At 43.2% G+C, this 22,258-nt stretch overlaps 1 protein-coding gene across 3 annotated transcripts in view; it reads left to right on the top strand.

Moving 5' to 3' along the window:
- The window catches only part of ATP8A2 (ATPase phospholipid transporting 8A2), a 340,483-nt gene extending 321,261 nt beyond the window's left edge, over positions 1-19,222 (top strand). For all 3 annotated transcript variants that reach the window (XM_086481834.1, XM_086481835.1, XM_086481836.1), the window contains 2 exons: positions 10,805-10,896; positions 19,125-19,222. In XM_086481834.1, coding sequence (XP_086337960.1) covers positions 10,805-10,896; positions 19,125-19,222 — 190 coding nt within the window. The remainder of the gene's footprint in view (positions 1-10,804; positions 10,897-19,124) is intronic.
- The last annotated feature ends 3,036 nt before the right edge of the window (positions 19,223-22,258 follow it).

Here is a 22,258-nt window from a genome sequence, read left to right as displayed (position 1 = left end):
CTACAGCTGGGTCCCAAAAACCTTGCAAATAACATTAGTGTGATGTTTGGAGATTGTATCAAGTGTATTGTTTTGAGCTGTAAAGGCTCATGTTCTTGTTTCTCTGTGTATCTCATCTGGACAGCTAAAAGCTTGCTTTTAATGGAAGCTGGGATGATCGCAAAATCAGGTGATTCTGGGAGCAGAGGATTTCATTAGGGTAAACAAGTCTGGAAAACTGGAAACTCCAGAAATAGCTTGAGAAGCAGAGGGGAGGGAGTGTGCAGTAAGGGGCTGGTGATGGATCCCATGACATGCTTGCCTGCCAGCTTGTGGAAGATGAGTACCTGTGCTTGCCCTCACCAGCCTGGCACCCTGTGGTGCTGGGCTGGACTCCGGCCCAGCTGCGATGTGAGCAAGCCTTGGTGTGGGAAGGGAGAGGGGCTGCTTGGCACTCTCATGTAACAAAGGCAGGATTTAACACTAAATTTACATGAATTTGGAGAGGTGAGAGGGGCAACTCTTGTGCCAAAGCAAACATGGACATATGGAGACACCTGCCCAGCAGACTTAATCATGTTAACATGCAAGATTTACACAAAGAAAACAAACAGTTTTTCTACAGGTTTGTGTTCAAAAGCGGCATTGAGTTCAGCTGCAGAGATTTTTGTGTCTTTAAATAAGTTTACAACTAAATCTTGGCTCATAAAGGGCCAAATCTTCAAGTCCTTATTCACATGTCACTCCATCTAACCTCTTATTGAAGTCAGCAGGAGTTCAGGTGGAGCAAAGCCTGATGAGGGACCAAAACAAACTTTACTTTGGAAATGCATGTCACTTTATTGCTCCACTGGCCAACTAATGGAGAGCAAGCAAAGCTGTGCAACACCCTCTCTGTGACAGTAGATTTCCTGTTTCAGAGGGTTTCTCTGTCTTGGAATTGCCAGAGAGCTCCCATTGAAAGTAGCTTTTGGGTTGTCTTTCTGTTCTGTTTAATCGGTTGGTGGCAAGGATTAGCAGATTACTTGATATTGAAGAGCTTTTGTGATTTAGGTACTTCACAAGGAGCTGAAAGGCCTATCTCTGGTGTTGCAGAAAAGTGCCTGCATTGCTAAAGTATTATTCAGAAATCTGGGAGTGAGTGTCTTGTCTTTAACATAGGTAAAGGGAAGTGACTCCAGAACTACTAATTTATAGCTGCAAGCAACAAGAAGGCACTGCAGTGTACTTTTGCGTAGCGTTTTTCAGTATACCTTTTTACTCTTGCTGCTTTCGAACACCAACTAATGATATCTAGCCACCTCTTTCTTTCGTCTCCATTTCGTAAAACAAACACTGGATTTCATTGTACCTAAACCAGCAGTTCCCCACAGTCTGTCCACTGTCTACCTTCAACAAGGAGACACACTCATGGAGATTCTTTCATTTAAGTGCTTCTCACCAAATCTAACTCTTGCTTTAGTGAAACGTTCATGACCAGCTATACCCTGAGAGTGAGTCATCTTGTTTATTTTAGCCTTGGTTTTATTTGGTGGGTGAGGGCAGATGCCTATCTCATTTCATAGCTGTGTGACCCATTGGGTAATCAGTGAGCTGACACAGGTACCAGTGGAGAGTTTGCCTGCTCCACAGGTCCCTGGGGAGGAGCGAGAGGAGAACGTGGGAAACCTGACTCAGGCTTGTGGCTGTGCAGGGAGCTGAGAGCAGCAGAGCCCTCAGCCTTGCGCCAGCAGAAGCAGAAATGATAAAACAGACTTTTCTCTTAACAAACTCATGAATGAGCTGAGGACCTGATCTCATAGTTCCCAAGGAAGAGGCAAGCTTTTGCATTAAGATCAAGAAGAAAGAGTCTTGGGCTCATTATGCTTCAAAGCACTTTGTCTCTTTATTGATGCATTTTAAATTACATCTACTTGAATAGGGAGTCTGTGCCAGTAAGGGCTCCTTCACATAGGCAGGTACTGCGAGTCTTATTTGAAATAAACTCAGTCTTGTGTTTTCAACTGGTTAAATGGCGTTGAGTGTTTGGAGCCATATTCTTGTTTCGTGAATGTGTTGACTTCAGCATATTTACTCAGGATGCACATGACTGTGATCTGAATCAGGCCCATCCAGTGCAGCTGAGTGTAAAATGAGGTTGAAGAGGGGAGAGGTGTATTTTGGTTTTTGAGGTTTCAGAGTCTTTTTATCAATTTTTCCAGATGTTCTTCACACCATTTCTGGGAAGCAAAGGCGAGATTTCCCCACCAGCATACACAACAAAGTGACTGGCATATTTACGATTTTTCCTTGCAGCTTTTCTAGTAAAAAGATATTGGACTCCTTTTACTAGCAAAAAGCACATGAAATTATATCAGTGGGGTTTTTGTAATTCTTTGATTCCATATGGTAAACATTCATGTATGGTAGGTGGAAAATGCATAATTTTGTTTTATTTTATGCTTGACCCTTTCTCTCTCCCTCCTGTGCCATATCAGTAAGGAATCATCACATTATTTCCTCGTCTCAATATGTACTGTTAATTTCCGGCATTTCTAACCCGTATGTGTGAGGCACTTGAAATTACTAGGTTTGATTCTGCTCCAAGCTGAGCAGTGGGGAGGCTGTGGGGCAGAGATGGGAAGGAGCAGAAGGCAGAAAGTGTTTCAGGAGCTGGCCAGAGAGAGGGATGAAAGAGGACTTGCGCTTCCACTGGCACTGGGGACCCAAGTGCCCAGCTGCTAGCACAAACCGGTTGGAGCTGACATGCCCCTTCTCTGGTGTAATTAATTATTTCATATTATTATTGTGCCTATGTGCGTAACCTTGAGGGAGATCCAGTGCACAAATAAGGTTAAAACCTGGTGACCTGGAGAAGGATTTAGAGCTGTGATCAAATTTGCTGGCAAAGTCAAAGTTGACTGAAGTACAGTGTCAGCACAAAGGCCAAAATGGAGTTGTAAATTGAAAGATTAGAAAAAAGGGAACATAACAAGATGAGAGTTAAAACTGATTAAGGGGCCAGTCTATCTGGTGCCTAATCCTGAGTTACTGGGTTGGACACCGGGGATCTCCACAGGGGAGAGAAGAAGAAATCTTCCCTCCAGGCTGCACAGCAGGAGAACTGCTCCATAACAACTATTCCAGCCTAATGGCTTCAGCAGTCGGCCTCCTCCGCTGGCTAACCCTGTCTCCGAAGAGAGGCAGGACAGCCTGCATGCATGACTGATTTGTGGCAAAGAATAAAGTACTAAGGTACATGTAGCAAGGACAAGAAAGCAGAAATTGTACTAGATATTAAATTTTTAGTGGACAATTGCAAAATACTTTAAAGCTTAAAAAAAAGTAATTTGGTTTTTTGTGGATCAACCAAATGTCCTGGGCTTTGCTCTAAATTGTATCCAGACACTTCAAAGTTCATCAGTTTTTCTTGTTGCCTTGAGCTGTTCTTTAGCTTGTTTTTTCTCTAAAGAAAAGTAAGAAAAAAGGTGATAGGAGAGGTTTAGAGTTTTTGAATACAGAAGTCACTTTAACTTTAGTCAAAGTATGTATATGGACTTTTTTTTAAACCACAAAGTTTGGATTTAAAAAAAAGAAACCTTTACGTAGAGACCAACCGTGGAAACTTCAACCTCCAAGGTGACTACTTATAAAAAAAATGAGTGAATAGGAAAAGAATGTTGTAATTGCAACTGTATTGCCACCTTATCTGTAGAGGATATGACCAAGCACCCACTAGAGTAAGTGCAAAGTGAGGCACTTACAGACAAGAAGTAAAACAGCACTGATACCAAAAGGAGGATAGCTGAAAAGCAGCAAGACGTACTTAGCCTTTTCTGCTTCTCAGATGCTTAAATTGAGTCAGTTCCCACATTTTGGAAAGGCTGAAGGCAATACTGGGCAGCTTCAACTTTGTGTTATGTTAGTTGGCTTTTGGACAGCTGACAGTGATGCTTGCCCTGCCCCCCCCCGCCCCCCCCCCCCCCAATGAAGTGCATAAACACAGGCTTAATGTTTGCAGTGCTTAGAAATGGAAGGCACCCTAAACGAAGAGGGATCTCATTTATTATTTTATTAGGGTTGTTGCTTTTTAGAGAGACATGTGATGTTTAGTGTCTGCTTTTTTTTTTAGATGGTATTTTTAAAAGGTACTTGGTAATACTGTCTTCTGTTCAAAGAACTAATCTTGGAAAGAAGTTTAGGATTAACAGCCTCAAAAAGGAAGGCTAGAATGGATTGTCCAAGTGATTTTAGGAGTCAAAGGAGGGATGTTTGGCTTCTCTGCCTTAGGACATCATTAATGACAAAAGAAAATGTAAATCATTCTTGCTTGTCACCAGAAGGAAAAGCTTTGTCCTGCTTTTAGCCATACAACTTGAAGGACCAACTTGAAGAAGATTTTGTGGGTTTAGAGTGGAGAACTTGGTCCCAGAATGCTACATAGAGTCAGGGTGCTGTGCACAGGGCTGGCTAAAGCTTGAGACATGCTTCGACCTCTGTCTGCTGTTGCAGGGTGGTTCTGCCACTAGCACAAGGAGATGTGGCAGCCTGGGTAGACTTGCATGAACCTGACACGGGGCCTGCTGCTGCACACTGGGTGCAGGCTCCTCTTCATGCCGGAGTCCTGCATTCAGCCTCTGAGATGTGATGAGAAAGGAAAGCAGCTGCTGTTTTGGTGAAGTAGCATGCTACCAGGCCAAATTACAAGCTGTAACAACAGTGTTTCTCCAGGGCACTGAGGGTCATGGGATCCATGGGTTTTTGTTGATGTGGCTGCAGGGCTGGCTTAAGAGTTTCCCAGACCATTCCTTACCAGCCATGGTCATTTTGGCCCATCTTTGCCCTGTCTTCTCAGTTGGATCAATTCAACTGTTTGTGGGTCCATGAGATAAAATGAGCTGCAGGAAGTGGGATGGTGTGGGGAGCGCCGTCAGGTCCTCTGACCGACTGGTAAGGGCAGGAACTGCTTTAGCCATCAGTCACCACAGAGGACAGCCGTGGAGCTGCCGCTGAAGTTGCATAACACTCAACCTTTTCATGTCCAGGCGGGATAAACAACTTGCAGCCGTCTGTGAGCTGAGCTCAGTACCGCATGCTGCAGGCCTGGCAAGCTCGCCGCTATTGCAGCTGCTTTAAGTGTGCTCCAAGTCCGTCTTGCAGGGCCACACATCCAGATACGTTTGATGCTTAACAGACAAATGTTTGGCTGGATAATGTCAAATGTAAGTCTTAGAGAGGGGAAAGTCCCTTAAATAGTTGCCTCTATCTAGGGAAAGGGAGTTTCTCTTTTGTGGCTGTGATATGTACTTGGGAAGCCGCTGGAGGGGAGCTGCTGCATCAACAAGGCCTGGAGGTGTTGTACCATGGCAGGGCATAAGACCTCCAGCTTTCCTGGAGAGTTGGCCGTTGGTGAACCCTCAGCAAGGGCTTGGTACTCCCTAAAGCCTGGTTGTCACAGTGCAGGAGTCACCTCTGATATGTGACTTCTTGAACCTCTCAGCCTGTGAGTGTCACAGGCCATGCTTCTATCTTCATTTCCCTGTGGCTTGTGCCTGGTGACTCTTCGGTGTTCTAGCCATGGTCTGGGTTTTTGTTGATGGCTTGCTGAGTATTCACAGAAAAATGCAAAGGAGCAAGGATTTGGATGTCTCTCTGCTTCAGCGGTATCCTAAGTGATTAAGGAGTAGTGTGTGTAGACGCTGACTCTGCAAAGAAAATGCTGATTTTTGTTTTACTGTTTATATGCCTCAGATGCTTCTTGTGAAATGCTCTGGAGATTTCCTTTGATTACACTGCAGCTTCATTATCAGTAATGCCTGTTTGCCTTTTAAATTAAAAAGACCTCCTACCCTGATTGACCTCATAGTAAAACATTCCTGCTATCCAATGCTAGATAACCAAAAATAACATCTTCCCTTTGCGGACCAAAAGAGAGAAACCAGCAGAAGCATACAGTTGCTAGTTTTGCTGTTCTGTAGGAGGGTGATACCTCTCTGGGATGTCTCTGAAGCCCAAAGAATATATTTGCTCGCTCAGCCAGTCAGGCCTTTTTTCCACAGCCCCCACTTGTTCTGGGTATTTGACCATACAGAGTTTTGCTAAACCCTCAGCATTAGTGTGGCTTGCATTTGAGGTGATTTGCATGCTTTAACTTTGAATTCCTGGTCCGTAAGAATGTTGTTTTCACGTTCTCCTTACGCCAAGTCTGTGTTAGTTGTCATCTCTCTGCCCGCTGCATAACTCTAAGAACTCCCTTATGTGAATTCAAGTAATGTACTTGAGCCTAAACTAAAAGAAAACAAGTTAAATCAAGGCCTGCAGCTGTGCTGGGGGAGTGCACTTAGCCAGCAGGGAGTATCTGAGGAAGAAAAATAAGTCTCCTCTGGCCAATTACAAAGGTGTGGCCACAGACTCTGCCTAGATTATGGCACTTGCTCTGTGTCCGCCAGGACCATGACTGATGCTGTAAGCCTTTAAGCAGCATTATGCTGCATGAAAGGTGAAAGCTGGGACTTGGAATAAATCCTCAGGAATATTTCCTGTGTCCTAGCAGCTGGAGAGGGGTCTGTGAGTCCCCTCTGTCAGGTCATACTTGGGGAGAAGTCATAGGGTCGAACCTCTGGTTCTTCTTTAGGAGAAACCTAATGGAGTTTGAGAACGAAGAGACTGAAATGAAAATCAACAATGTGCTTGTAAATGGTTTGGTGATTAGGATTGATCAAAGCTGGAGAAGTCTGTTTGAGACCTTTTTCCTTGCTCTTCATGTTTTATGTTGATGTAACTTGCAGTGACAGAAACATGTCAACACAGAAACAGCAAACTTCTGTGCAAGTTAGTGTTTGGAACATATGGAAGAAATCAATTATTATGTTTTAATTCTAAATTTTAAAAAGGTAGAGAAGAGTATCCTCTTCTCCCCTCAAAATCTAATCCACAGCTAAGGTTGACAGGGACAGAAACTCCCTGAACTTTTATCTTTGTTTAGCCACATTGGATATTTTGCAAAAACTACTTCTCTCCTCCCTCCCTCCCTCCCTCCCTTTCAGCTGTCACAGTGTGTGGACAACGCATTGCAAGGTGTTTCTTCCAACACGAGAGGAATGCAGGCCAGCCTGGGCTTCTCAGCCAGCAATGGGTTTAACAGAGTAGGTGACAGTGGAAAGGAGGAGGCTGAACATGGGTTTGACTGCTGCTCCACTGGAAAAGGCATATGGGTAGGAGGGAGGCTGTGGAGTCAAGGGCAGAATTTCAGCCTAAGCTTTGGAGAGTTTTCTGTACAATGATTTACCTAATGCGAAATGCTGCAGCAGCACTGTAGAACAGAAGAAACAGTGACACTGCACTTGCAGGCAGTAGGGCAAGAGGGTTCATAGCTGTTCAGATGACAGGAAAAACAGCTGGATGCTTTCTTGTGCTCTGGGCTTACCTACTGATGTATGTACCTTGCTTGCCCTCCGGGCTTACCCATGAGTGCTGGATATCTTGCACTGAAGAGCCATGCCCCTGCCATGGGTTCTTTGCGTGGTTTTTTTTAAGGCAGAGGGATAGCAGCTGGGCTATGTGCTTCTGTGTTTGTGTCATCTTTAGCAGCCCTGGTAAGGCACTACTAGTAGTTCAGTTCTTCCTTCTGGAAAATGGAAAAACAGAAACAAAACCAAATCATTTCATATAATCCAGAAGGGCAGTGGGTTAAAACCAATGGCAACTGAGTGTCTTTGCCCATTTAGTGTGCCTGTGCTCTCTGTCTCCTCTAGTAAATCACAACAAAACACAAACTCATTTCTTAAGAGTACAGTTCTTGTAAGAGAAGGGGGGCCCTGATTTATTTTTTTAAAAACTGGGCTATGTGTGTGTTTTCTCAGGGAAGATCCAATTTTAAGACACCTGCATCCACTTTAACCTTTCCTTCTTTGTGAGCCCTGCTTTTGCCACCAGCCAATTAGTGGACTCAGGAGGACATTCTGGGTCAAGCCATACCAAGTACTGCAAATCCTCGTTAATGCTAATTAGTGCTCAGTAGGTTAATTGGTGTTGAAGCTCATCTTTTTTTAATTACTTGAGCAAATGAGCCAGTGGGACCTTGTGGTCAGCTTTGAATTATTCTGTTTGTTTTGATGCATCTCATTTGAATGTGTAAAGCCAGATGTTTGTTGCCTAGATTTAAGCGCTGTTTGCTTTTGTGAGAGATGAGAAGAAGAGAACACAGAAAAATAAAACAAAGGTCTCTGTTGACACCTTAGAGCAATTCACATACGAAAATGGAAGATTCATTTTATTAATGGAGTGTAAAATATTGTTATGAAATAACATGTTGCTTTTAGTTTACCTTTTATTTGTTGTTCACTTAACGAATTAATGTAATGTTGTTAGCACAGACTTCCAGGCAGACAAAAATAATCTTGACCCTCTTAGGAAGCCATTGCAAAGGTATTCCTGGCCCAAGGAGTTCTTCCTTAGTTATAGCATCTGAATCTGGTTTTAGATGACTTGAGTAATGACTTTTTTTAGTTGTTTTTTTCATAGTAACCCTCAGAACTGGGACTCCTTTATAGTTTTTGTTCTGGTCTACTATTTGGCTTGTTTAGTTCAAAGCGTTTTGTCTGCACCCTTTGTCCTTCAGACAGTGTTTCACTACGCTTACCAGTAAGTCGACTTGAAGTTAACCAGCAGTCTTCGGCAATCAGCAGGAGGTTGCACAATGCAGCATTGTAAGCTGTTAAAGGTTAGAGAAATCTCACATCTTCCTTTGTGCCTGCTATCCCCTTACCTGGTGATTCAGCCAGGCTGGATGGGGCTTTGAGAAACCTGATCTGGTGGAAGGTGTCCCTGCCCATGGCAGGGGGTTGGAACTAGGTGATCTTTAAGGTCCCTTCCAACCCAAACCATTCTGTGATTATGCTGCCTCCTTTGAGCAGTTAGACGTTTCTTTGTGCATGTACTTGATTTTCTTACAGCCAGCTGGCCTTAGGTTTTTTATCAGGTTGGATCTTCAAAGATTTTTAGAAGCTTTCATGCTGTAGCCCTGGTTTTAGTGGAAACTTGTGATCTTTTCTTCTTTGAACACATGCAGATCTCATGATCCAGGAGCTCTTAAAGATTGTTTGACACTCTTGGTTGGTATCTATAGTTTTGCTTCCAAATCTGTTTATCAACTTCTATTTTATATTGAGGGAATACTACTGACTGCAGTCAGGGAAAGCAACCTGGCATATCTGTTACAGGTATAACACTATGCTGCCAAGGGAAGGAGGGGAAGAGACCAAGTGTTTGAAAATGCTTTGTAAAGATTCTGAGGAGGGGTCCATAGACTGTATGAGTTTCTAGTTCAGGTGGCTGAGCTTAGAGACCACAGGAAAAAGAGAAGGATTCCTCCCTTTCTTTCATGGACATCTCATTATGCTGAACAGAGGACTGTGAGCCTGGATATTACCCTAATGGACTATTAAGTGGAATATAAGCTTGCATGGCTGAATTACATATTATGGGCATCTCAGAGATTCTTTGGTTACTTTCTTGTTTGAAGTTAGCAAACTGCTTCAATGAAAGGGAGTTGTTTGTTTAAAGCTGGGATAAGCTTGTTGACAGCAGCAGCTGTACTTGCTGGGATTTCCATTCCATATACCAAATGTATGTGAATCTGTAACCTAATCCAAGAAAGATATCAACGTTGGCATTCAGATGTGTATCCATGTTTGCAGCATAACCAGTGGAATTACTGCCTGTGAATAAAGATGTGAAAGAACAAGCAGACTGTGAAAATGGAAACACAGTGTAAATGTGCCAGTGGGATAAAGACACCGCAAGGAGCTGCACTAGCAAACAGGTCCCTTCTGTGCACTGGCTCCATCTCACTGTTAGCAACAAGGGCAGATGGTAAAAAACAACCTAGTGGCAGAGGAACTTTGAACTAAAATAAACCATAACATCTTTTTCAGAGTAGTCTGATATATAACAGTTATTTGAGGCTCCAGTGCAATGAGATTTGGTCACCTACATTATTTTAAAACCCATTGAACTTAGTGGAACTTGTATACCTAATTAAATGCTTTGAAAGATCAGAACCTTAGCCATCGTTTGTTAAATCTGGGCATAAAGTTCTTGATGAAATGAGTTGAGTTTTTAATAAAAATCAGAGTGGAGAGTGCCTCTAATGATTTGAGTTCGTGTGTTAAACCTATCATAAGCATACTGTATTTTTCACCTTAAGCTTGTATTTTCACTTTCTGTAAATTCAGTAATATTTTTTCAGGCCTTTGATGGGAACTGTGTAAACCAAAGGGATTCTTAATCCAAAACTGGATAGAAAGTTTTCTTTCCAGTATGGGAGGTGAAAATGAGTGTTCTTTAGAAGACAGAACGAACTATGGGTCCCACCTTTGGTTGCTTCAGGCCATTTTGCAGGTGTGATAGAACCCTTTTACCATGCGCTAAACCATGTGCAATGCTTTGCTCCTTCTCTCTAAGGCAGTTTGTGGGTGCCATGATTCACGTACATAATACAAAAGAGAAATCTCCCTTTTAATGTTCCATATCGCTTGATGTCAAACTTCTGATACGGTTTGTAGTATTTTATAGGCATCAGGCATTCAGAAATCACAATGGTGGTAACATTAGGGATGGATTAACTAAATGTAATATTGTACAAAGTGGCCTTAGAAAGGAGGAGATTCTGTTAATAGAGTGTTCTTTTGATAATACGCAGTTTAAAGCAAGAGAAAATTATTTTTCATGCTACAGCCATCTTAAATACTGCCAAAGTCAAAGCTGCCAAGTACTTTAAATACAGTTGACTTTTACCTTGAAATTATCTGGTTACTCACTGGTATAATTTTTTTCTCTCCCTCAGCGTGAACGAACGTGATCATCTGTTAAAAAGGCTCGGCAGGAAAACTCCTCCGAGCCTTTTCCGTGCTAATTCTGTCCAGCAAAGTGTATCACGTAAGTAGCAGATCATGTATGCATGTGTGTTTCACAGCAGTCAGTCCCAGATGAGTAAAGCGAAGGCTGATTATTTTTTAATTAAATTGTAGGTAGAGATAATCTAGTGCAGAGGCTGAGCTGCCAAGCAAGACACATACATTTGGAAGTGGAATTAGTGTATTTGGCCCTAGGCAAGTGGAGCTCAAATGTGGATAATTCCCTAGGATCCAATCAGCAGGCCCAAATGACAAAATCCCAATACACAGGTTCTCTAAATGTAAAATCCTGATAGTCTCAGGAATACTATAAAATCAAAAACTCTGCAGGATAAAATAAATGTTGTGATAGAGCCTAGCTTAAATAGAAATGATTTCTTTATGAAGAGTCATATTAGCTTGGGTTAGCTGAGAATACAGCAATATTTCAGAGATGCCACTTCAGGGTTCTGTGTGTTTCTGATGAGGGAAGCCACAGCATGCAGAGCTGCCTCTCTCCTCTCCCTGTTTGTCCTCAGCTGGGAGAAGAGATGCAATGTCATGTCTTGCTACTGCTGCTATTGGGAATAAATTGCACTTTTTGTTGATGTAGAGGTCATCCTTTTATTCATCTTCCTAGAGGAACATGTGACAGGTCTTGATCTGCTGGACCCTTTTGTCAGTGTTAGAAAGGCTTCCACAGCATTAAAAATAATCTTACAGCTCTGTAGGCCAAATACACTGAAGGACCATGCTGTCTCAAGGGACCAGGGAGTCCAGTCAACCCTTTCTAGTGGTAAAATGCAGTCTTGCTTGTGATTAAACTGGTGGTCAAAATATGCTCATCTTACTAGAGAAAATAGCCCCTAGTATGCAGTACTGCTGCGCACAGAGCAAGGCGCAGGCACTTGGGATTTGGGTCTCTTATTGCCATTGCAGTGAGAAACGATACCCCTGACTTTTTAAGAATCCCAGGGAAGTCAAATCTCTGGCTGTGTTGCCTTCTGTAGCAGAACTGTTGTGGTTCAGGCCATGGAGGCAGGGATTTGAGAACCCAAATGCCTGAGGTATTCTGATTTTCCATGGGGAATTTGACTAGAAGGGGTGGAACAGTGACGGATCTGCTAGTCTTTGCCCTTCATAGAGCCGTTGCAAGGCCATTGCTGTCAAGGGATGTAGGGTCTTTAGCAATCAATCCTGTTGCTCCTGGGAAAAGAGGCCAGTGCACAGAGCAGCCCTGTGGACCATGTGCTCCTGCCAGGATTTAATCCTTTGTGTCAAGGAGCCAGGGATGCTGACAGCAGCAAGGCTTTGGGCATGCGAGCACACTCTTTGAAGAGATTCCAAAGGCCGTGATTGGCAGAAGAGATCCGTAAAATGCGTAAACAAACTGCTGTCAAAGTCATCTGCTGTAGAGACTTACCACAGTGCAGAAGGGAGATACACAAATGGTGACTAGTCAGACATATGATATATGCTTTTAGTCTGGTAGAACACATCATCAGGTTGTTAGTAGGTGAATAGCTGTTTGGAAAGAAAAATGAGTTATGAAAATAAACGCTTATTTGGATAACCAGCTTCCCTATAAATGCAAATGATTACGTGCAAAACGAATCAGGACAGGTTACAATCAGCTGTATGAACATAAATTTTGATTGTGGAGGTGTTAGGATTGAAAGACGGTTTTTATGGCATAACTTTAAATTTCTGTCATTTCTTGTCAAATGTTATTTTCCAGTGTTGCACAGCTGCTATATGTACAAGGCCATGTGAAATCCAGGGAACATATGTGCTCTTTTCACAACCCTAAATTGTACAACTGTTTACTAAATGCTAGAAATCTTCAAAGCAAAGAGTTGATGAATAGGGCAGTAGCCTTGACATGCTGGGCCAATATCTTAAATCACACTACAAGCGCTGTGTTTGAAGTCTTGAACTGTTCATATGTTTCTATCAGGCTCAGCCTGTGAAGGCCACTTCTTCCAAAAATGGCTTGTGTGACTTCATCTCAGAATCTGACACTTGCATATAAAGCAGGAAAATGGTTTGTTTAGAGTTCACAAAGACTTAAGCAAATCAATGGCCTTGGTCCCAACAAGGGAGGAAAATGGGATTAAATTTCCTAGCAGAGGTTGTAAAGGTGCAGTACTAGTTTGAGAGTCATGTTATTTTTGAGAACTGGTCCCAGATTTTTGGAGAGGAAACAATGCCTAAATAACTTAGTTTCCAGTAACTTGGAAAGGTGAAAAATCTCATGGGGAATTTCAGGGCTACTCCGAGTGGTCTATGGTGGGAGGAAAAAGAAAACTGAACTAAGTCTGCAGAGTCCTGTATTGAAAGGCAGAAGCTCACTTTGTCTGTTTCCTTAGCGCTCTGTTGGTGAGCCAGCCCCTCTCCAAATGTGTTAGCCCAGCACAAGACCTTCAGGCAGGATACATGGCTGGGGTGTTCCCATACAGCATCAGGCTCTGGTGGATCCAGTCCCCAGAGTAGGGGGGTAGAGCCACACAGCCAGTGCCATGTCAGTGCCATACAGGAGTGCCAGCCAGGATTCATCTCTTAAATGCCTCCTCCCAGTAAAGAAACTGGCTCAAAGTTTCTGCCTTGGAGAGTAGCCCCTGTCCATCTGGAAGGGTATGCCCTTAAAAGTGTGTAAGACCTTCATGGCTGTTTTTTTTTGCTCTGGCTTTGTTTTTGTGTTCCTGACTCATGTAGAGCTGTCAGAAACATGAAAGAAATCTATCTACCTACCTGTACTGTTAAAGATCATGTGGTTCCTTCCTACCAGTATAACTTCTGGGAAGCTTAATGAGAACATAAAAAAAACCAAACCCATGGTGAAGTTCCTGTTGGATGGCATTGTCGTGAGACTTTAGTGGAAGAGTTGTATGCAGTTGCCAGGCCTGTGTGCTGACATAAACCATTTCAGTGGAATCTTGTAGGCAGTAGTGGCGGCACTGGCCTCTGGGCTTGACGTAGCTCCTGGTGAAGGTGCCTGGTGAAATTGGAGATTGCCCATTGTCATCTGCTTTCTAAAGCCTCTTAAGAGTAAGCAGGAAATGCCACCAGGCTCCTCTCAGATGTATCTTTGGACCCTTCCCTTCAGCATGCTGTGGGGCTCACACTCGAGGGAAGGAGCAATAGTGAGTGCCAAAAGCTCTCCCTCTCAGAGGTTTTGCTGGCAATGAGGTTTTCTCCAGGTGAGCTTTCTCAAGGTCTCCATCCAAGTTCATGTCTGTCTTTTTCTTTTTTTTTTTTTGCTGTGACTTTGTAAAAGTAGCATCTCCTTTAGACAAGCTCTGTAGATACAAAAGATGGTTCTTCCCCTTTTCTCCTGCATGACTGACCTGTATCACGTGTGCGCCCAGAGCCTCACCAGCAGGATGGGATGGGTGATGCCCCCTGCTTGCTCGCATACCCTCAGACCTGTCCATCTGTAAGGAAAGTCCCATAACATCCCTCTAGTGCCGTTTCCCTCCTGTAATTCAGAATGCCCCCTGCCAATGTTTAATTGTCATTCGTCTCAGCATGCTCTTAAAAATAGAGTTGAATCCCACTCTCATTAAGCACTGCTCCAGCGGAATTCCCCCTGAAATGCGGAGAGCCGTGCCTGAATGAGGATTACTGCACTTGGCCCAGATTTCCTATACTAGCAAAGAAAATCCCTCTTCCTTTGACAGAATACGGTGATTGCATAGAGTAAATCTGAACGCAGAGCATATGGTTTGCACCTTATTAATCAATGGAGAAAAAGCACCTGTCGTCTGAGGTTTGTTTCACAGTATGGGGGCTGGCGAACAATAAATAATAGTGTGTTCATGCTGAGGGCTGTAATCCCACCATTTATTCTCCACTAGCAGACACCTTCTTCCTCTCACTTTTCTGCTGGTGCATTTTGATTTGAAAAACAACAGGATAGCTACCTGAGATGCTTTTTAAACTCCATTTCCTCTTATCTTGCATGTGTTTGAAATATATGTTCTGTATTTTTTCCAAATACATATTTGTTGACTCTCAAATGGAGTTACAATCTTTTTAAATCAACTTAAGAAAAAGAAATAGGAATAATTAGTTTAGAATTGATGCTGTGGCATCTGGCTTTGTTTTGTACAGGTGAGTACTGGTAGGTTAGTGTCTGGGCTAAAAGAGATGGGACAGTTTGTCAGGAATTCCTCTTAGGTCCTTTAGAAAACACAGGCATAGTTTATCAGCAGAGAAATTAGTGATTTCTGTAAGCATTAGTCAAATGTTCAAGATTTAAAGCAGCTCTCACTTTACCAGAAGTCAACACTGAGTTAGCATTTACTGTTTGATTGGTAAATGTGAACTGCAACATAATAGCAAATCTCCTTAAAAACTGTGCAGAAGCAAACTTTGGCCTGAGAATTTGCCTGCCCAGGTGATAACCTAATGTTGATTTTTGTTAGAGAGATTTTTGGTATCTAAGGAGCAAAATTTTCAAAAAGATCTCTTTTTTAAAAAAGAAAAAAAGTCCCTCCCATCCCCACAAACCCTGAAACTTAACTTTTAGTGAATTTGAAGATGGGCATTTTTCTCCAAAGGCAAACAACATGATGGTAAAATACATTTTATACTTTGGGCTGTACTAAACCATAATACCACTGCATGTATGATGTAGTGAAGCGCTGCGGAAGATAAGGTTTCTGACAGGCTTCCAGTAAGAACTGCCCTTTTGCTGGTTGAGCTAAACAGACCCCAGGACAGACAGTTCAGGTGTATCAGAGGACAGTGCAAGGAGTAGAAGGCCTCTTAAAATAAATCCCTGAAGTGACTAAAACTGTACACAGTCCTTCCATGAGCAGATTTCTGGAATAAAAAGAGCGCTCTGGACCCTTTCTGGTCCTGGTCTTGGAAGCTGTTGCATGTGAGTGGGCTGTTGGGCTTGCAGAGCGTTCCTGTCTGTGTTCAAAACACATGCATGGAGACAGTTTCCCTAATCCAGCATTGCACAGACCAGAATAGTCATTGCAGTGAACAGAAAAAGTGTGTTTAAATTAGAAACCTAATGGGAGACTAGATTCTGATCTACTAATAGAATATCAAAGCTTTAAAAAAAACCCCGACAGGATGCTTTTAAAATTCAGTAGGTTGCCTGATAATATCTGGTATGAGTGAAACCTTAGATTTGATGAGAACGTGAATCTCCTCTTAACAAATGAGCCCCACTGACAGATACTCAAAAGTGCACCTCTCCTCCATTTACAGAAAGTCTCTGGCTACAAAGGTCCTTCCTTCTGCGACGGCCATGAGTGGGTTGTGCCCAGAAAGCACCAAAGAAATGTGTTCCTTCCTTGGGCTGCTGCAGGACAGCTGAACAATGAGGGCCTTGTTCCCAGGGCAGGCTCATAGGTGTGGTTTTAAAACTGGAGTTAGGGGAAAAGTTCAAACTTCCGAAAAGTTCCCTAGTAACTGGCAGATGGAAACTTTCATTGTTTTTGGATGGGGTCTGAAAATAGTGGAAATGTAGAGCTGCTTGGGGAGTGCGGATGGGGCTTGAGCTTTCACAGCGTTCTGACTCCGCAAGGCGCAGTCAGCTGCTTGAACAGCTTGAAGCTCAATTTTAATTGTAATGTGAATAAAAAAATGTAATATGAACTCATCTTCCTGTATAGAGATCAACAGGAAAAGTTTTAAAGAAGCTGCCAAATGCTGAGCTTCAACTAAGTAGGGCAATGTGCAAGTAGGGGGGTCACAGCCTTTCCCATGATGTATGCACAAAACCCTCGTTGCTGCTATTTCAGGATGGGTCAAAAACATGTGGATGTAAGGATACCCCTGGTATTCTTAACCACTGATTATCCTAGCCTGAAATTTTTTGCCATGTTAAGGGTTTTTTTGCTGGTGTGAGAGTGATGAATGTATTTATTTGTATTTTCCGTTGGCTTGATGATCTTCCTGGATAAGTAAATACAGCAAAGCCATCTTGATGCAGACTAGGCTCTGGGACATGGGCTTCAGCCTTTTAGGGCTTAAGCTTGCAGTCTTTGACCAAGTTGACTTTCCATTGAGAATTTAGCCAAAAAAGCTAACAGTATGTTGGCCCTTAGTGTGGAAGAAACCCACTGGAGGTATTTGTTTAAGTGTGAATCTACCTCTTTTAAATGAAAGCCTGTTTTGTAAATCATATTTCCTTTGCAATTATCCAGCATGCACATACTTTTTTCCAAAAGACTGTTTGCATTTCATGAATGTATTCTGTGAACCTTCAGCTAGAGGCAGGAAAAACCAACCTGTAGCTCTGTAGCTATATGTATATTGGCATGAATTGCTTAGGGAAAATAAAATGGGATGCTGGGGTGATCAGTCACGTAATCACATCAAAGTTCATACCTTCCTGCAATCACCTCCAGAGGGAGGTGTGACTGGACTTGGTTCTGGATGGCGTATTTCTGTTTGGATCCCTTCCATTTACTGGCAAAGATTTCCTACCGTGCTTCTGATTCAGGTCAGCTGAGCTGCTGGTGGTGTGCTCTCCTGCTAAGGGAGTGTGCATTCTGCCTTGAGACCTCAAATCTACAGCAAAGTCCCCGTGGCTTCAGAGGTGACATTTACCTGCATTCTGTGAGAGAGAAGACCCTCCACCTTAATTGAACAGTGGTCACCCCTAGTGCTTTGGGACTCTCTTCCCAGCAGCTTATGGCTGTATAGGAGTTGCTGACCACCCTCCCTGTGCAGGCATCAGCCAGAGGAAAAGATCTAGGAGTGTTTAAGCATCTGTGCCCAGCTCACGTGGTCCCAACTGGGTTGTCAAGGTGAAGGTTTAACAAGCCTCACTCAGGGGATACAGTTAATTTCTGGCCTTCTGGGCTTCCCCTGGCTACCAAGCATCGGTCACCTGCTTCAAAGCAGGCTGCATGGGGGGCAAGTTCAGCCTGCGGCACCAAGCTGCTAGGGGGCCTCACATCCCTCCTGCCTTAAGAGGGTGCCCAGGCCCGTGTGCCTTTGTCACAGGTCCCTCTGTGCTCTAGCCTTATCTTATCCCTGTACCTGATCTTGGGGTGGGGAAGATGCCTTGAGCCTGTTAAGGGAGGAGTCCAAAGGACATTTGCTAGGTCTCTGGGTAGTAATTTGGGCATCTGTTCATATCTGGTGCTGTGTCTTTCAGCCTGGGGTGAATCTGGGGCAGGATTTCAAAATCCGCAAGCTCCTCCTTCCAGAGCTGCTTAGAGGAGATGGAGAGTTGCCCATGGAGAGTTAGCCATGGTATAGTTCTTGAGTTCTCTAAGCAGCGTTCACATCTGCCAACTCTTGCCTGCTTTCCTACTACAAAGCATGATCTGGTTCTGTACAGCCTGTGACTTTCCTATTTCTCTGTTTTTGTAACTATGCTAACCTGCCCTTCTCCTTTCTGCTTACCTGTTCACGACTGAAAATCATCTTTCCTTGGTGTCACAAGTCTGTTGTCCTTTGCTATAGTTTTCTGTAGGGTCATGTCTACTTTAAAAATTATTTGGTGTTTCACCATGTTGCCCCACTAGCTTTTGTGAGTCCTTTGCCAGTAATGTGGCAGATGATGTCAGAAAAGTCACTTGCCTTGTCCACAGTACTTCAAAAGAAATCACACACATGGTTATTCTCACCTGAGGGAGACCAAAGGATTGTTAGCTAGCAGGATTAACTTGTGCAAAATAGATACCTCCAGAATATGTTTAAGTTTGCTCTATTAAAGATATGGGTGACTGGCCAAGAAAATTGAGTTTCTAAGCATGACTTGTCAGATGCCACCTGGAAGCTTGCAAAAAACCAACCAAACAAACAAAAAACCCCTCCAAAAAAACACCTGAATGAAGTTAGGAGGAAGATGTGACTCAGATCCAGTTGTGGTCTAGACATTTTCATGTTCCTCCAGGGAAAATGCTGCTATCAAGCAGACTATAGAGGAGTCGAGCCAAAATGCAAATCTCTACCTGTCTGTGAAGTATTTAAAGAAGCCCTGCCACTACAGGAGTACACATGGTGTCCAAATCAATCTGTAGCTTATTAGTCAGGTTAACTCAGAGGGAAATGTTGACTGTGTACACCAACCTGGCCTGGGGAGGGGAGCGATAAGACAGAGGTGGCAGCGGACACTCTGTGCCATGTGGGCCGATGCAGTGCACAGCTGTAAAGGTCGGACGGACAGCACAGAAATGAAGGGCGTTGCAATTTCAATCATGTAACTTTAGTGACGCCTAAAACTATTGCTAAAACCAGGCTGTGCCCTTGAGTTGGTCTCCAGTAATTTGTTTTTCTCTTCCTTTGCTTTTTCAGATGGGTATGCATTTTCTCAAGAAGAACACGGTGTTGTTTCCCAGTCGCAAGTTGTTCGATCGTACGACACAACCAAAAGGAGAGCAGAAATAGAATAAATGGTTGTTTACTTGATGGGTGGTGGGAATAATGGGATTTGGATCAATGCATCCGCTGTTAACACATTCTTGACTAGGGTTGGCAGCAGCAGCCAAAACACCAGAGAACTCATTTCTGTGGCCTTAGCCAACAAGTTTCTGTATTCTCCCTGCAAACCTTGAGTACCTATTGTGGGGGGAGATCATTGTTCGAATTCAGTCGCAAAGCTCTGCCTAAAGTTTTGTTTATGTTGTTATGAAGCATTTGACTGTGCTATGTGAGGTGTGAAATTAAAAACAATATTTTACCACTGTTTAAAACATCAGCATAAGGTTGTTCTGGGAGAAAAGTAGAAAATTTATGTTCCATGAGAAATCAGCCTTTCCTTAATTAGAACGGGGTGCTGAGATTTCCTGTTTTGTTACACACAGACCCAAGTGTGCACGGCTGCATGTAGACCTTACTCCTTCTAATATTCACTGTTTACTAATTTGGCTGAAATTTTTAACAGACAATTTGGCATAAAATTTTTGATTGCAACACAGTCTGTAGCTAAAAATGCTTATTTGCCTTCTTATGACAGACTAACACAAGATAGCAATGAATTACTTAGACTATTCCTTGCCCTGTTACAGGATTTATTAGGGCTCTGTCTTAGCTTTCTAAAACCCAAATAATAGCTTACTCGCAAAGCCAGGATGTAGCAGTCAGAGAGCTCGGCAGGGCAGCTGTCTTGAGCACATGGCATTGTGCACAAAGATGAACTCAAATAGGTGCCTCCTGGTAACTCTTCATGATGTATTTGGACTTGCACTTCAAATGTAGCCTGGCATTTCCCTCCATGATCCTATTCCCACTTCAACAGTTGAACAAAACAGCGAGAACTTAAAAGGTACAAGCTTGTCAGATGTTGAGAAAGGTGATGTGCATCTGCACGGGAGGCTGATACTGTAATCCTAAAGAAGCATTCCCCTGACCAGGTAGGGCAGGCTCGCAAAGGAAAGTTAGGAAGGGTTTACACACGTGCGTGCACATACGTGTGTACACACAGAGCTGGTCATTGTGAAGAGAAGATCTGTTGTTTGTTTGTTCAGCCAAACCAGTCCCTCTTCTAGTTCTTGATCCATCAACAAGCTTCCCAACACACTGGGACCCTGGAAGGAATGCTGGCTCCACGGCCTCACTGTGCCAGTGGGACAGGCGTGCTGCTGCATAGATTGGAATTTTGAAAAAAAGCAAAAAGTGGGGCATAAGTTAAAGCTGAAAGAGCTCTTAGAGAGCTTATGCTGTCCTCAAGACAAGTTCCATTAATTTTAGTCGCCAAGCCACGTTTCTGAATAGCATAAAGTAAATACTGCTGTGTTTTAGCCAGGTTTCGTGGTTAATGTATATACTGCATCTGTGCATCTAAAAAGTTGGTGTTGTTTTTTGCCCTATTGACCGTCATCCAGAGCTTTTTATGGATTTAAATACATCCAAAAGCAGTTAGAATATGGATATTTATGTTTAGCAAGGAAAAGGAAAACGCCAGCCCAGCCCACTGGCTTAATCTTCCTTAAGGGTTGTGAGTAAATGCCAGCGCTCAAGTGTCACAGTTCAATTCCCAGTGCCACCTCAGAGTCACCTCCCATGTTAAAAAGCAAATTTTGCTCCTGCAGCACCAGGCAGGATTGCTCTTGGATTAGGCTGATGGCACAGAGGGAAAAGTCATCACCTTCTTTCTGCAGTGCTAATGAGACAATTATGCAATAAGGGAAACGTGCAAATAATTTTGCCATAGGCATGAATGTCAAGGGGCCAAGTGTGGGTGTGTGTGTTTTCTGGGAGGTGAATTTTGTTTAAAGGCACGAATACTAGTGCAAAGAATAATTAAGGGGAGGGTAAAAAACTGATCCTAGGAACTTTGAAATCTTAATGCTGATCTAACCAGTTAAACACTTTCTTTTATTGTAAGCCTGTCCTCAAAACTGCTGTCTTCCTTTTTTAACAACATGAGGAAATTAACTTCCCACCTAGACAAAGCGAGATCAACTCAGTCTTTGTACTCTAAGCCACGCACTAAACACCGGTATGTAAACAATTTGGAGGCTTTTCAAGAGGATGCAGAAAAAACTTCTGAAAACCTCTGGATAATGAAGAAGGGCAAGTAGATGTGTTGATCAGAGAATACGAAGGATCCTGGAGTCTTTTGTGTTGTTAATTTAGTGCAACAAAATTTTACAGAGCATAATGAGAGATGCTGGGGAGGAGCGGCTGTCGTCTAATGTGATTTATTTTATTAGTGCAGACTATGGGCTGTATCATTTTGACCTCTTCGTAAATTGAGGTCAGTGTGTGTCAACGAACGCAAATCCTCCCTCGAGCGAGTAGTGGCTTAGATGGAGGTACGTGCGATGGATGTCAGCTCAATGGGAATTACACATGGGGTTTGTCACAGGGCTATACAGTATGTGACACTGGGGCTAGCGGGTCAGACTTTATCATCACTGTAAGGCCTTAATCTCTAGCAGAGTTAATCCTGTAGAGCCCACCCAGGTCAAGACCTGGCGTTCTTCTTGTTCTTCGGAGTCATTACAGGAATTAATGTATTGTAATATGCCATAGCCTGACTGTTGGAGTTGCTTGTCTTGGTGAGCAATGATGAGGTGTATTCCGGTGGTGTGTTAGCGAAAGGAGAACAGCAGCTGCTCTGCATCAACAGAATTCCTTGTTCATTAGCACAGATGCATGTAGCAGTAACAGCAACCTTTCAAAGCGCTACATGAAAGTGTGACCAACTAGGCAGGGTATCAGAGCAGAAGGAGTGGGAGTTTTCTGCTTGACTGTCCAGACTTGATGAGAAAAGGGTTTCTTGGGCAGCTTTCTGCACTGACCAAAGTGGTGGTGGGAGTTTTGAATATTCAGAAGGAAATGGTGATTTTCCTGAATTAAACCTGGATCTAGTTGCTGCTTTTTCTGGCGCCATAGCTGCTGCTTGCATAGAAGCTGCTGTTCCTTTAGCGATTGCCTAGTGGCAAGTTAAAGCTGGCGAGTGGGAGCCTGAGCTGAGAACTGTT

This window comes from Leptosomus discolor, chromosome 1, assembly GCF_034619465.1.
Source record: "Leptosomus discolor isolate bLepDis1 chromosome 1, bLepDis1.hap2, whole genome shotgun sequence".
In the NCBI taxonomy this organism is placed as follows: Eukaryota; Metazoa; Chordata; class Aves; order Leptosomiformes; family Leptosomidae; genus Leptosomus; species Leptosomus discolor.
Note: the sequence above shows the minus strand (reverse complement) of the source record. Positions and strands in the feature narration are given on the sequence as shown.